Source organism: Pseudophryne corroboree, chromosome 7, assembly GCF_028390025.1.
Source record: "Pseudophryne corroboree isolate aPseCor3 chromosome 7, aPseCor3.hap2, whole genome shotgun sequence".
Classification (NCBI taxonomy): Eukaryota; Metazoa; Chordata; class Amphibia; order Anura; family Myobatrachidae; genus Pseudophryne; species Pseudophryne corroboree.
Window position 1 is genome coordinate 494,447,433 of NC_086450.1, and position 16,011 is coordinate 494,463,443.

At 50.7% G+C, this 16,011-nt stretch overlaps 1 protein-coding gene across 3 annotated transcripts; it reads left to right on the forward strand.

Annotated features, from left to right (window-relative positions):
- The first annotated feature begins 5,065 nt into the window (after positions 1–5,065).
- FUS (FUS RNA binding protein) lies at positions 5,066–15,996 on the forward strand. 3 transcript variants are annotated; one of them, XM_063935185.1, is made up of 15 exons: positions 5,066–5,152; positions 8,007–8,031; positions 8,677–8,840; positions 8,916–9,063; positions 9,162–9,412; positions 9,514–9,688; positions 10,962–10,996; positions 11,878–11,913; positions 12,174–12,280; positions 13,245–13,374; positions 14,656–14,760; positions 15,113–15,269; positions 15,358–15,455; positions 15,535–15,694; positions 15,787–15,996. In XM_063935185.1, the coding sequence occupies exons 1-15, from the start codon at positions 5,140–5,142 to the stop codon at positions 15,824–15,826; spliced, it is 1,644 nt and encodes a 547-aa protein (XP_063791255.1). In that variant the 5' UTR covers positions 5,066–5,139; the 3' UTR covers positions 15,827–15,996. The 3 variants fall into 3 exon arrangements, with proteins under 3 accessions (XP_063791255.1, XP_063791257.1, XP_063791256.1); XM_063935187.1 differs by having other exon boundaries at positions 5,067–5,152; positions 14,656–14,745; XM_063935186.1 differs by having other exon boundaries at positions 5,067–5,152; positions 9,168–9,412.
- Positions 15,997–16,011: the final 15 nt, after the last annotated feature.

A 16,011-nucleotide genomic window follows, 5' to 3' on the forward strand; every position in this document is an offset into this window, starting at 1 on the left:
AAGCGTTTTCAGGGCGGGTGTGTGACGTCAGCTCCGGCCTGTTTGTATCGCACTGTAGGAGTAAGTCCCGGGCTACACACAGACAGCACACACTGGTAAAAACATTAGATGGTGAGTGACTTGCGAACGAATTTGCAGCTGGCCGGCGTCTGGCGGAATTTTCGCACGGCGTACACATGCATTCGCACACTTGCACTGGGCGGGTTTTCCCTCTCTATGGGCAGCGGCTGTCTGATCGCAGACTGCTGCAAAAACGCACAGCAGCCTTCAGGTCTGAATCGGACCCATAGTCTCACACCATTAATCACTTAACTGACGATTTTTCCCTTCCGTCCAGTTAGCGCACGCACACAGAGTTGCAATTTATGCGGATGTGTCCGACCCCAGCAAATGGCACGCCCCCAATATGGCGTGATGTCATATTGGGGGGGGGGGGGGGCAGCCATTTAGTAGATCTGGGCCCCCCACCTACCCTATAAATACACTTTAAATGTTGCATCCAACTGCTGCTGGCACGCAAAGCATTAACGAGAGACATATGTCCTAACTAACTCCAAATTGGAGCAAAGTCCTGTGCACTGCACGTGGGGCAGATGTAACATGTGCAGAGAGAGTTAGATTTGGGTGGGGTGTGTTCAAACTGAAATCTAAATTGCAGTGTAAAAATAAAGCAGCAAGTATTTACCCTGCACAGAAACAATATAACCAGGGTCGGACTGGCCCACAGGGGTACCGGGGAAACCACCGGTGGGCCCCACTGCCTGAGGGCCCACTCCTTCCTCTAGGGATCAGGTTCCAGACTGTGCACTTGTATTATACATGGTAGATATGTTGCATTACACTACACAAAACTATTGAGTAATTTAAGCCTCTGTGGAGGCTGGCCACACCCCTTTTTTAGGCTAGCCACACCCCTAAGTATGTGACCCTATAACTGCATTCTCCCGGTGGGCCCTCATGCCCCAGTCCGACACTGAATATAACCCACCCAAATCTAACTCTCTCTACACATGTTACATCTGCCCCCCCTGCAGTGCACATGGTTTTGCCCATTAGGGTGCTGTTCTGGTTTGTTAACGAACCGGAATAACCCCCAAAGTGCGCTTAAACATGAGCTTATCCACCAAAGTGCAACAGGAAGGCGCAAAATACATCCTTTAAAAGTACCGGACTAAAACCAATCGTGCTTCAGAAATGAGTCCCGTATCCTATACAGCAGGGGTGGGGAACCTCCGGCCGCGGGCCGTATAAGGCCCGCGAAACCGTTTGGTCCGGCCCACCAGCTTGTGTCAGTGAAACACGCTGCCGCTCAGTCCGGCGGCAGTGTGTCTCAGCTGTCAGAACAGGGAGGAGAGCGCGGCTGTCGGGTGGGAGCGGCGGCGTGTATGACTTGAAACCAGCCGCCGGTTCGTGAGCCAATCAGAGCTCGCAGACCGGCAGCCAATCAGAAGCCGCGGCTGCCGGTCCGCGAGCTCTGATTGGCTCTCGAACCGGCGGCTGGTTTCAAGTCCTACATGCCGCCGCCGCCCAACATAGCCGCGCTCTCCTCCGTGTCCCGCCGAAAGCAGCACGGTAAGCAGCACAGTGGGAGGGGGGTGGGGCAGGGCAGGGCATCTGTATACCTGGCACTGTGGGGGGCATCTGTATACCTGGCACTGTGGGGGGCATCTGTATACCTGGCACTGTAGGGGCATTTGTATACCTGGCACTGTGAGGGCATCTGTATACCTGGCACTGTGGGGACATCTGTATACCTGGCACTGTGGGGGCATCTGTATACCTGGCACTGTGGGGACATCTGTATACCTGGCACTGTGAGGGGCATTTATATACCTGGCACTGTGGGGGCATCTGTATACCTGGCACTGTGGGGGCATTTGTATACCTGGCACTGTGGGGACATCTGTATACCTGGCACTGTGGGGGGCATCTGTATACCTGGCACTGTGGGGGGCATCTGTATACCTGGCACTGTGAGGGCATCTGTATACCTGGCACTGTGGGGACATCTGTATACCTGGCACTGTGGGGGCATCTGTATACCTGGCACTGTGGGGACATCTGTATACCTGGCACTGTGGGGACATCTGTATACCTGGCACTGTGAGGGGCATTTATATACCTGGCACTGTGGGGGCATCTGTATACCTGGCACTGTGGGGGCATTTGTATACCTGGCACTGTGGGGACATCTGTATACCTGGCACTGTGGGGGGCATCTGTATACCTGGCACTGTGGGGGGCATCTGTATACCTGGCACTGTGGGGACATCTCTATACCTGGCACTATGAGGGGCATCTGTATACCTGGCACTGTGGGGGCATCTGTATACCTGGCACTGTGGGGGCATCTGTATACCTGGCACTGTGGGGACATCTGTATACCTGGCACTGTGGGGGCATCTGTATACCTGGCACTGTGGGGACATCTGTATACCTGGCACTGTGAGGGGCATTTATATACCTGGCACTGTGGGGGCATCTGTATACCTGGCACTGTGGGGGCATCTGTATACCTGGCACTGTGAGGGGCATTTGTATACCTGGCACTGTGAGGGGCATTTGTATACCTGGCACTGTGGGGACATCTGTATACCTGGCACTGTGAGGGGCATTTGTATACCTGGCACTGTGAGGGGCATTTGTATACCTGGCAATGTGAGGGGCATTTGTATACCTGGCACTGTGAGGGGCATCTGTATACCTGGCACTGTGGGGGCATCTGTATACCTGGCACTGTGGGGGCAATTGTGGATCTGGCACCGCACTATTGGGGGCATATGTGTATCACGTCCCATTTTAACTGGCCACACCCATTTTTTGGCACGCGCGCCTCCGGCGCGCACACACAGTACCTCTAAGGGGCAGACCTACTGGGGGGCAGGGTCATTTTTTAAGTTGAGAATTTTTGTATGGCCCCCGAAGGATTTTATAAATATCCAAATGGCCCTCGGTAGGAAAAAGGTTCCCCACCCCTCCTATACAGGCAGCACTTAGGGAGGCCCAAGGAATCTCCAATGTAAATGTGACGTAGTTTTAGGGACTCCCAGCTTTGCGTAGGCTTCCAGTGTCAGTATCAGCTGTGATATCATGCTGGGAAGGGGAGTCACAGACTGCAGCCACTTCCTGAGTACAATGACTGGGACCGCTCCACCCGCGGCAGCCATTGTTCCCCTACAACGTCACTTACATGTGTTACCGTACACAAAGGGTGTGAACACAGGCTGCGGCCTCGCACAGCAATAACAGCTCCAGTGCAGGACACACACAGTGATCAAAGATGCTACTATGTAGATCCCAGTATCTTATCATCACCGATGTCTGCTCAGCCAGACTCTGGTGTCCATTTATCAAGGATTATAGACAGAATGCGATCCGAGTGGGATCTTACCCAGGATCACGTTGCAATAGGCAATCCTATCCCCCGAATGTATTATTGTGCGCAAGCAGGGGCTCTTGCGATGTGCGGTGGCGGCTCCCGGGGACGCTGCGCACGCGTATCCTGCTCGACTGCACAAGCACAGAGGCCACTCCCGGGGAGGTTTCCAGGGAAACCCTCTGCCAGCCGCAAGTGCATTCTATAGCCCACAGGTTCTCAAACTCGGTCCTCAGGACCCCACACAGTGCATGTTTTGCAGGTCTCCTCTCAGAATCACAATTGAAATAATGAGCTCCACCTGTGAACCATTTAAAATGTGTTACTGAGTAATTAATACACCTGTGCACCTGCTGGGTTAACTGCAAAACATGCACTGTGTGGGGTCCTGAGGACCGAGTTTGAGAACCTGTGCTATAGCCCATAGGCTACAATGGGCTACCAAGATGGCGGTAGGTGCGGGGACCAATATGAGGAATGCATCACATTGCGGATATTGGTAAATCGGGCAGCATTGCATCCCCCATAGAAACCTATGGAGTGTGCGGCTGCTGGTAGGACTAGAGGGATCGCAGCAGTCTTCTACGGTCCCTTCTACGTACAAGGATATTGACGAGTGTGACTAGCGTACAGTTGGCGGTAATCGCTAATCTGCTAAAACATTGGCATAGCGTACAATAGGGGCATTTCCAGTCACAAGTTTCTAACTGCATGTTTGTACGACATCCCGCATGCGCGCACCACGGCTGTCGCTGGAACCGTTCCATACCGCAGAACCAGGGTGATGCGATGCAGCCGGATAGAGGTGACGGGGGGGGGGGGGGGACTCGGCACTAGGACATCTCACACCTGGTGCATAACCAGGCGCCCCATAAGTAACACGACAAACGTGTCTATCCTACAGGCCGTCTGTGTTCCTCATTCACATCATGTCTGTCCACATTACTGCAAGGCACTGACCAGCAGCACAGCATAAATATATATATATAGGAAATGTACCGGGCGGGGGCAGGGCTTCCCGCGCAGGGAACGTCAGTAAGGGCCCAAGGGACGGGCACAAGGTAACAGGAAACTGGCACACACTGCCTCAGATTCCAATATCCTTTCATCTGAGAGATTACTTTAGCCATGCTGCTCTGAAGTGGGGTCATAAAGGGGGACATTGTAGCAATCTAAGTAAAAATAAAATAAAAAAGTTGTGTGTTAGTGGTTATTCAGATGGTTAGATTGATTATAATTATAATTATTGCACTGGATAATGTGGGCTGGTTGGACAATGGACAAGATGGCTGCCAGGAAGCCATTGTACTAGCCAGGAAAGGACACCCAGCGTGGGATACTGTAGGGAAGGAGGATTCTGCTGACACAACACTGTGTGTAATAACAAATATTATAATATACATATATATATTATCACTTATAGCTATAGATATGTATAGATAATTACTATGCCCCATACAGTTGTATAGGCTGTGGGACTGTACCATGTGGTAACACCCCCAGCGCTGAGTGTGAGTACACTGATGATGATGCCGGGCTATGCAGCAGCAGCAGCGCCGGTAACTAACACCCCCTCCTCACATGCAGCGTGTGACCACGCCCAGCCTGCCTCAGTACCACACACAGCCGCCGCTTTCCCCCCCCGCCCCGCCGGCAGGATGGTACGTCCCGAGTGTATATAGCAGGCTGCGGTGGCCACGCCCCGGTCAGTGCAGTGCGGACAGTGAGGGACCCGGAGTCTGTGTCACAGGGATCGGGACAATATGGCAGCCAACGGTAAGACTGGCGGGGTGCGGGGCTCTGAGCGGCCGCTATCGCTCCGTATGTACGGTGCCCGGTCCGGGGATGGCCCGTGGCGAATCGTTCCTTTGTCCTCTCGGCGCATTGCGACACGGCGGCCATTTTGTGGAGCAGGGCGGCGCCATTTCGCGGAGTGTATGGAGGGTGCCCCAGTGTGGCTGTGACTGGGTAGCTATGGGGCCCCAGGGGTTTAGTGTTGCCACGGGCATTTGTTATATATTCTGCTCCAATCTCTGACTCATGGGTTATGTAATCCTCCCTCCTGCCCCGGGGTAATAAATCATGGGGTATATAATCCTCCCTCCTGCCCCGGGGTAATACATCATGGGGTATGTAATCCTCCCTCCTGCCCCGGTGTAATACATCATGGGGTTTGTAATCCTCCCTCCTGCCCCGGTGTAATACATAATGGGGTTTGTAATCCTCCCTCCTGCCCCGGGGTAATACATCATGGGGTATGTAATCCTCCCTCCTGCCCCGGGGTAATACATCATGGGGTATGTAATCCTCCCTCCTGCCCCGGGGTAATACATCATGGGGTATGTAATCCTCCCTCCTGCCCCGGGGTAATACATCATGGGGTATGTAATCCTCCCTCCTGCCCCGGAGTAATACATCATGGGGTATGTAATCCTCCCTCCTGCCCCGGTGTAATACATAATGGGGTTTGTAATCCTCCCTCCTGCCCCGGTGTAATACATAATGGGGTTTGTAATCCTCCCTCCTGCCCCGGAGTAATACATCATGGGGTATGTAATACTCTCTCCTGCCCCGGGGTAATACATCATGGGGTATGTAATCCTCCCTCCTGCCCCGGAGTAATACATCATGGGGAATGTAATCCTCCCTCCTGCCCCGGAGTAATACATAATGGGGAATGTATTCCCCCCTCCTGCCCCGGGGTAATACATCATGGGGAATGTAATCCTCCCTCCTGCCCCGGGGTAGTACATCATGGGGAATGTAATCCTCCCTCCTGCCCCGGGGTAATACATCATGGGGTATGTAATCCTCTCTCCTGCCCCGGGGTAATACATCATGGGGTATGTAATCCTCCCTCCTGCCCCGGGGTAGTACATCATGGGGAATGTAATCCTCCCTCCTGCCCCGGGGTAATACATCATGGGGTATGTAATCCTCTCTCCTGCCCCGGGGTAATACATCATGGGGTATGTAATCCTCCCTCCTGCCCTGGGGGTAATACATCATGGGGTATGTAATCCTCCCTCCTGCCCTGGGGGTAATACATCATGGGGTATGTAATCCTCCCTCCTGCCCTGGGGGTAATACATCATGGGGTATGTAATCCTCCCTCCTGCCCTGGTGTAATACATAATGGGGTTTGTAATCCTCCCTCCTGCCCCGGAGTAATACATCATGGGGTATGTAATACTCTCTCCTGCCCCGGGGTAATACATCATGGGGTATGTAATCCTCCCTCCTGCCCCGGAGTAATACGTAATGGGGAATGTAATCCTCCCTCCTGCCCCGGAGTAATACGTAATGGGGAATGTATTCCCCCCTCCTGCCCCGGGGTAATACATCATGGGGAATGTAATCCTCCCTCCTGCCCCGGGGTAATACATCATGGGGTATGTAATCCTCTCCTGCCCCGGGGTAATGCATCATGGGGTATGTAATCCTCCCTCCTGCCCTGGGGGTAATACATCATGGGGTATGTAATCCTCCCTCCTGCCCTGGGGGTAATACAACATGGGGTATGTAATCCTCCCTCCTTCCCCGGGGTAATACATCATGGGGTATGTAATCCTCTCCTGCCCCGGGGTAATGCATCATGGGGTATGTAATCCTCCCTCCTGCCCTGGGGGTAATGCATCATGGGGTATGTAATCCTCCCTCCTGCCCTGGGGGTAATACATCATGGGGTATGTAATCCTCCCTCCTGCCCTGGGGGTAATACATCATGGGGTATGTAATCCTCCCTCCTGCCCTGGGGGTAATACATCATGGGGTATGTAATCCTCCCTCCTGCCCCGGGGTAATACGTCATGGGGTATGTAATCCTCCCTCCTGCCCCGGGGTAATACGTCATGGGGTATGTAATCCTCCCTCCTGCCCCGGGGTAATACGTCATGGGGTATGTAATCCTCCCTCCTGCCCCGGGGTAATACGTCATGGGGTATGTAATCCTCCCTCCTGCCCCGGGGTAATACGTCATGGGGTATGTAATCCTCCCTCCTGCCCCGGGGTAATACGTCATGGTGTATGTAATCCTCCCTCCTGCACCGGGGTAATACGTCATGGGGTATGTAATCCTCCCTCCTGCCCCGGGGTAATACATCATGGGGTATGTAATCCTACCCCGGAGTAATGCATCATGGGGTATATAATCCTCCCTTCTGCCCCCCCAGAGTAATACATTACGGGGTATGTAATCCTCCCTCCTCCTGCCCTGGGGGTAATACATAATGGGGTATGTGATCCTCCCTCCTGCCCTGGGGTAATAAATCATGGGGTATGCAATTCTCCCTCCTATCATGGGGTATGTAACCCTCCCTCCTGCCCCAGAGTAATGTATCATGGGGTATGTAATAATTCCTCTTATCCAGGGGTACTATATGATGGGGTATATAAATCCACCTTCCGTTGGGGCAATACATCATGATGGGTGTACCGGAAGTCTGTCGCCAGTTATTGTACACCCCCCCCCCCCCCCTTCCCTTATTGTCTCCCAGTCTGCCCTGGTAACACCAGAGCTCGGCTCCCCTGTATGTGTACAGCGGCTCACAGGAACTGCAACGCAACACTATGTATTATACACCGTGACCTGCCTGCTGGTTATACACCTAATGTGTCTTATTTCTTACAGATTACACACAGCAAGCCAGCCAAGGGTACTTACCATCTATGTGTCTATAGGGGGAGTGTCCGTATGGGAAAAGGGAGGGGGGGTGTCTGCCTGCGAGGGGGAGGTGGTGTGCCTGTGTCTGCCTGCAAGGTGTGTGCCTGTGTCTGCCTGCGAGGGGGAGGTGGTTGCCTGCGAGGGGGGTGCCTGTGTCTGCCTGCGAGGGGGGGGTGGTGTGCCGGTGTCTGCCTGCGAGGGGGGAGGGGGAGTGCCTGTGTCTGCCTGTAAGGGGGAGGTGGGGTGCCTGTCTGCCTGCGATGTTTCTGCCTGTGGGGTGCCTTTGCCTGCCTGCAGGGGGAGGTGCCGTGCGTGTGTCTGAGGGGGGACGGTGCTCCTGAGCTTCTGCCTGCAGGGACAGGCATGTTGTCTGTGAGGATGCACATGTCTGCCTGCAGGGGGAGGTGGTGTGCCTGTGTCTGCCTGCAGGGGGGTGGTAGTTCACGTGTCTGCATGCTGGGGGGGGTGTATGTCTGCCTGTGAGGGTGCACGTGTCTGCAGGGGAAGGAGGCATGTGTGTGTCCTTATAGCGTTAGTTATGTCTGTATAGCAGGGTGTATGTCTGTATAGAGGGGTGGGCATATGTTTCAGACGTTCCTCACCCCTTGACCTTTCCCTGTTGATGCTCTGCCTTTAGGTATGGGACGTACCCCTCCCAGCCCGCACAGAGCTTTTCCCAGCAGGGCAGCCAGTCCTATGGGCAGCAGGGCAGTGGCTACAGTGGCTATGGCCAGTCTGCGGGCTCCTCTTCCTATGGCCAGAGTGGAGGCTACGGGTCATCCTATGGACAGGAGCAGAGCTGTAAGTAGATGGGTGGTACTGCGGACACTTATTGTCTGCCTCAGTGCAGCTACTGATGGTCTCTGTTTTACACAGCTGGATACAGCTCCCAGTCTGCACCTCAGAGCTACGGCTCCAGTAACTACAGCAGCTCACAAGCCCCTTACAGCGGAGGGCAGCAGTCATCCCAGTCATCGTATTCCAGCTACAGCCAGCAGCCTCCAGCCAGCAGCAACACCGGAAGGTGGGTTGCTACGCCCTCTTAGTAATATTGCTTATTAGTTCTGTTTGATGTGCCTCTGGCATTTGGGTGGCTTCCTAATTGGTCTCTTTGTTTGCCAGCTACAGCAGCAGCTCTCAGCCCTCTTCCTACCAGTCAGACCAACAGGGCAGCGGCTACGGACAGCAGAGCAGCGGCAGCTACGGCAGCCAGCAGAGCAGCTACGGAAGCCAGTCCAGCTTCGGCGGGCAGCAGAGCCAGGGCGGTTATGGTGGTTCTCAGCCAAGCTCCTATGGTCAGCAGTCCAGCTACAGCGCTCCTCAGGGCGGTTACGGCCAGCAGCAGTCCCAGTACAGCAGCAGCAGCGGAGGCGGTAGGTCGTCTCGTCTTCACGTTATACTGTATGTTCTTGTCTTATGTTCTTTTCAGGTCAAGACCAGGTGGAAAATGTTGCCTCCTTTGTTTTTCCCTTAGCCGGCAGCTACAATCAGGACTCTCCCTCCATAGGCGGCGGAGGCGGCTATGGTGGCTCTGATCAGGGCAGCTATGGTGGGCCAGACGGTCGGGGCAGGGGACGTGGATCGTTCGGTGGCCGCGGAGGCTTTGACAGAGGCGGGAGAGGAACGCGTGGAACGAGGGGCACCATGGGGTAGGTGTCTGACTTTGCGTGGTGTGTGAGGACGTATGAGTGTGACTAGCTGCAGCGAGCGTCCCCGGAGGTATGGGACCGTAAAATCCACCAGCCTTCCACTTACAGTGGCCGCATACTGATGCCTCAACAGAGAGGAAAGTGGTGTCACGTTGTACCTGTAACAGGATGGGGTGTCTAGCGTTCTAGAGGTCTGCAACGAAGGTTCTGTGTGTAAAAACAATCAGCTCCCGGGTCAGCGGGACCTATAGGCAGGATGTGGGGTACAGTAATGGTCTGATTATGGTGTACAACACAAAGCCTTCCAATCAGTGGAAGAGAAACATGGTTACCACGTAAACAGGTGACAAGGTGACGCAAGCAATAAACAGCTGTACGACACGAGTACGGAAATCAGATGTGTACAATACATAGGTCTCTGTAATATCCGGTACTAGGTGTATATATGCAAGTTATATTCTGGTATGTGTAACGGTTACAATGCTTTATGCAGTTAATGGTCAAAGGTGTAAGATGTTCTCCAAACGAAGAGTCTGACATTGTCTGAATTAATAGTTGTATTAGGAAATAACTTGGTTTTGATAAATGTGACAATAATTTAAACGTCTATAAAAGGGGTCTGTCCATCCAAAACTGCCGAGGCTATAGGTGTCTGTGTGACGGTGTGTATACTGCATTGTGTATTACAATTGGGGGGGGGAGGTAGGTGGGCGAGCGGGGGCGAGGTGAGTATGGGGGAGGCTGCCGCTGGGATAGGAATAAAACTGACCAATCATGTATGCTGTGTTCTGCTTTGTGTTAACAAATTCTGCATTTTATGTGCTACAGGTTTTCAAGGTGTCGTCAGCTTTCACACTAGCTTTATCCGCACAATCTAGCCATAAGCTTAGCGTTATACAGACCTACCAATGTGCATCAGGCACTCGTCTTATGCTATGGTGCTTGGTTACACTGCTCACAATTACACGTAAACCTTTGCTCACAAATGCCAGAAATGCAATCTCTCATAGAAACAGGTACCTGCACTGCTGTGAGATAAATGTGGTTAATTAGTCTATAGGAGGCAAGACGCTAACGTGTAACGAGTGTCCTTTTAACGTACGCCGCAAAGTGGCTGAAAGTGAAACAAAGGCTTCATGTAGCAACAAGACAGCCAGTGTATTAGTAAGAGTAACTTGCGCACCTAGACACTTTGTGTATCACGGAATAAGATCTTCTGTAGCCGTGGGAGTCTCAAAACAAACCCTTCAATTTCTCCTAATTGTCTTCTCAGCGGTGGTGAGCGGGGAACATTCGGTAAATTCCTTGGTAAGTGAAGAGTTGCAAATCTCCAACACAAATTCTTGTACTGTTCATTTTCTTTGCGGTCATTCATACCCAGGATGGGGAGGTGGAAGGGGGTCCTGTGTTTTGGATGTGCCGGAGAGCGTCATTCCACTGTCGGTGCCCGTGCACTTTTTATTTTTACGTTCAGTCTCCTTTGTGTTGGTCAAGTAAATACATATTACAATACAATTGCTGTAAGCCGCTGGGGACTCTTGGTTAATATTTGGGCAGGAGGAATTGGTAAATGCATGTGTTGGTGGCACTCAAAGCTCAAACTGGTAAAAAAAAAACAGTCCTCCTGACAGGTGTAAGATGACGTAGTAATGTCTGACCAAATCCATGGCTATTAAAAGGTTTATATGGCAAACAAAAAAAATGACTACGTGTGGTGCTAAAATTATCACTGGGTAGATAGATTACCTTTAAAAACTGGTTTTTGATGTGCTAAAAAAAAAAAAAAAACAATGGTTCCGGAACTTCACAAATACAAGTGTCATTCAAACCCTGACGTGGTTCTACTGTGTGCATATCAGGCTAGACAGTGTGTAATAGACACCAGTACGTTCATGGAATATATCATTACAAATGTCACATTGTGTGGTCATAGTGTGTAGTAGGGTACAACACTTGGTATGGTTGCCTAAATGTAAAGGTTGGTGTGCTGCTGGGAATGGCTTATTTCGTGCCCGTCGGCAGGCTGGTAATTAGGAACACAGACGGGACTAAAGTCTGTTGGCCAGGCTCTGAGTACCGAGTAGTGACAATGAACTCAGGTGTTTGTGTGTGTGTATATATATATGGAGGGTTGTGTGTATTACGGTGTTTCACACGTCTGATATGGCTGTCTTCTGTTCTTCTCCAAGGACCCCGTGAAGGTGGACCTCCCAGACCAGACATGGGTAAGTGTTAACAAGTGTATGCTGGCTCCTGTTTCCGGTCACTAAGACCCAGGAAGTGATGTAATAAGCCGTGGAGAGAGATAAAGTACCAGCCAATTCAGTCCTAACTGCAATGTTACAAGAAGGAGCAGATTGGTTGGTAGTTTGTCCCTCTCCACTGTGTCAATTTCTAAGGCTTGGTACATCTGTCCTTGTGGTCCTGGTCACTTAAGACCCAGTGTGGTGTTCCCGGTCACTAATGCACTGGTTTTCTGTTACAGCTGAGCAGGACAACTCAGACAACAACACAATCTTTGTCCAAGGCCTGGGCGAAAGTGTCACAGTGGAGTCTGTTGCAGACTACTTCAAGCAGATTGGAATCATTAAGGTCAGTGTGCATGTTCTCTTGGCTGTGTGGCTGTAGTTAGAAGTATACAGGTCTAGTAATCTCAGCTGATCTAGCGTGTGCCACAAGTAGTGAGCGAAGAACAGCTTATTGCACATTGTGCTTTACTCTGTAGCACATGATTGCTAAACAGTGTATCGATGAATTTAAACATGGTTACAATTACTCAAGAAGCAGATAGATACAAAAGAATACATTACAGCCAGCAATACTTCACCCTATTTGCTCAATGCACCTTCCGCTCCATCTATGAATCTGCCTCAACACCAGCAAACAGAACTTGTGACTGGAATCGCTTATACACTGTGTATATTGTGGGAGTACAGGTTTGGGACTGAGTCTTCTGTTATTGGTCATGGGGAGGTAACTTTCTCATTCATGATGTCATTGGTCAGTTCATATGCAAGCAACGTCCAGCCTTGAATCAGACATAGGAGTTGGCCAATGGTTCCTGCCCACACATGCTTTCTTTGGAATGTTCTTTGTCATTAGAATTGTGGCTTCATGTTCCTACATTCAATCATAACTATTCATTGCAATGTGCTACAACCTAATCACAGGTATCAAATTAATCCACACATTCCTCTGATTATTTTGACACCAAGCATGACATGTTTATCTTCTGTTCCAATAATACTTATACATGATGTTATACTCCATTATATAATTTAACACATTATAATGACTAGTGCTTGACATGTTTAATTTGTGTGGTATGAAATATGTGAATATATACTTGTGGCTTGTCTGTGTGAATGCGTATGCTACCATTTATCGCTGCGTATGCTACCATTTATCGCACACGAGACTCGTAATGTGTGGAGTTTGTATGTTTTCTGTATAATATTTTTGACTTCGACAGTGGGAATGAGGACTGTAAAGCATGCTCTTCCCTCTGGGCAGTCTGAGGTTTGCTCTGAATCTAACAATATATTTACTCCAACAGACTAACAAAAAGACTGGGCAGCCAATGATCAACCTGTACACAGACCGGGAGACTGGCAAGCTAAAGGGAGAAGCTACCGTGTCCTTCGATGACCCTCCATCTGCTAAGGCTGCAATTGATTGGTTTGATGGTGGGTTCTCCTCACTGTGCCTAGATGCAGCTAGTTCCTGTGCGGTTATTTAGTGCCTAGATGCAGCTCTCTTCCATGTGGTTTTGTGGCTAGGTGTGGCATCTTCTCTGCAGTTATTTAGTGGCAAGGTGCAGCTATCTTCTGTGCTAGTGGTTTCCAAACTTGCTCAGATTATAGCACGTTAGTCTTTGTTCGTGGCCAAAATTTTCCTACTGAGAGTATCTGCAAAATGGTTAAAAGCAGAGAATAGTGCTTACCTGCCATCCTTGGCTTCAGTTATGTGGGGCTGAACATGGTTATGCGCGAGTGAAGAGGGGGACGATACATGCTATTTATATGCCCATCAGCCCTCATTTGCCATCTGTCCAACAGATGTGCCACCAGAGCTCTCTACATGCCCACAGAATGCCCATCTGAACACTACATTTGCCATTTATATGCTCAACACACCCAATGATCTGCCTATTAGACCTCCCTACATGCTCTGGCCTCATGTCCTGCTTATAATGCCCGACCCCTTCCAATAGAGCCTCAAGACCATAGTAGCTGTAATGGTTACCGCAGGAGAGGACTCTTCCTCTGCACTTGGTTGGCTGCTTAGAATGTCCTGCTGCCTGTGGATCTTGATGCGTTTCCCCACCATCGGTGCTGAGTGGTCACTGCCGCAGTTTGAGATGAGCAGCACTAAATAGGTCAGCTTGTGTATATGGATGGCCCATGCGTAGACACCTGCAGCATTCATTGTAGGAGTGCTTTCAGATTCTGTTTACTACCTAGTTGTAGCTATGTCCTGTGGCTATTTACCGCAGTGCTTAAACTCTTCTCAAGGCACATTAACAGTCCAGATTTTAAGGATATCCATGTTTAGCACAGATGACTAAATCAAGTCACGTGATCAAGCGATGGATATCCTTAAAACTATGCTGGTAGTGAATTTTGAGGTGCAGTGATTTAGTGTATTGATACTATGGGGCAGATATAGTAACCTGGAGAAGGCATAAGGAAGTGATAAACCAGTGATATGTGCAAGGTGATAAAGGCACCGGCCAATCAGTTCCTAACTGTTAATTTACATATTGGAGCTGATTGGCTGGTGCCTTTATCACCTTGCACATATCACTGGTTTATCACTTCCTTATGCCTTCTCCAGGTTAATACATCTGCCCCTATGTTCTTTGCAGTTACTAAGCCCCCCTATATGTTGGTACATGTTCTGTGTGATTGTATAAATGCAGCCATCAACTGGACGGTTACTAACTTGTGCTTTTATTTTTCTTTTAGGGAAAGAGTTCTCCGGTAACCCAATAAAGGTCTCCTTTGCGACACGGAGGGCTGACTTCACAAGCCGTGGCGGTGGTGCTAATGGCAGAGGTAGAGGGCGGGGAGGTGGGTAATGGTGGTGGTAAGCCACGTGGGTGGTGGTCGGGAGTGCTAATGGCATTGGCTGGGGAGGTGGGTGATGGTCAGACTCCTAAACATTTTACAGGAAAACTCAACATTGTGCCCTTAACTGTAAAACCGTATGTAAATTTCCCCTGCACAATGTGGGATTATTTTCTGCTCTGGTAGTAGTGTGCCAGGGATCACTGGTGTCATAGGAGTGTTACAAAAGGCAGTGCAGGAGTGTGTAGGGTCTTCAGTGTATTTGGTCTTGTGGTTCCTGGGAATGCTGTAGTGCTCTGTAAGAACCATGCTTGGGCACTTTGTACACTCGCTTATTAGTTTCTTTGTCTGAAAGGCCCCATATCACGTGGTGGATTTGGCGGTGGCAGCCCTACTGGAGGAAGTAGCCGTGGAGCTAGTGGTGGTGGTGGTGGCGGCGGCAGCAGCAGCGGCGGCTACCCCAGTGGAGGTGGAGGACAGCAGAGAGCTGGGGACTGGAAGTGTCCAAACCCGTAAGTCCCAGTTGCTGGGGGATTCTAAGTGGAGTATTCTCCCTTGCTGGGCGTTCTCACCTTCCCTGTTCTGGTTCCTTTACTGCAGGACTTGTGAGAACATGAATTTCTCATGGCGAAACGAGTGCAACCAGTGCAAGGCTCCGAAGCCTGATGGGCCCGGAGGGCCAGGTGGTGCCAACATGGGTGAGGATTCCTTTTAACCTCTTAATATGCAGTGATCGTTCCATAGATTACTTTACTGAACCTTGCCGCAATATCTCAGGTGGGGGTTTTGGTGATGACAGAAGGGGCGGAGGACGAGGTGGCTTTGATCGAGGTGGCTTCAGAGGAAGAGGTGGTGACAGAGGAGGGTTCCGGGGTGGAAGAGGTGGTGACCGCGGTGGTGATCGTGGTGGCTTTGGACCAGGCAAAATGGATTCCAGGTGGGTTGTAGTGAAATGTGTACAATAGTGTTTCTGAGACCAATGTGAGACTACAGTGGAGTAAGTGTGACCCCGTATTGTTTCTATTTCAGGGGTGACCACCGGCAGGACAGGCGCGAGCGGCCATATTAGCTGTGATGTGCACATTATTAGTTTCCAGTTTTGTTTTTTTTTAATATGAAATGTATCCTATGGATTCTTGCTGTTCTGAATTGATGTCCTTTGTATTACCTCCGCAGTGCGCTGTGAATTTTACCCGTCTTTGTAAAGTCCTTGCTCAATAAATGTTGACCTTATGCGTACATTTCTTATATGGT

Coding starts and splice junctions, on each gene's coding strand:
- FUS (XM_063935185.1), top strand. Junction 8,841..8,915: donor CTATGGACAGGAGCAGAGCT/GTAAGTAGATGG, acceptor TGTTTTACACAG/CTGGATACAGCTCCCAGTCT. Junction 15,270..15,357: donor GACTGGAAGTGTCCAAACCC/GTAAGTCCCAGT, acceptor CCTTTACTGCAG/GACTTGTGAGAACATGAATT.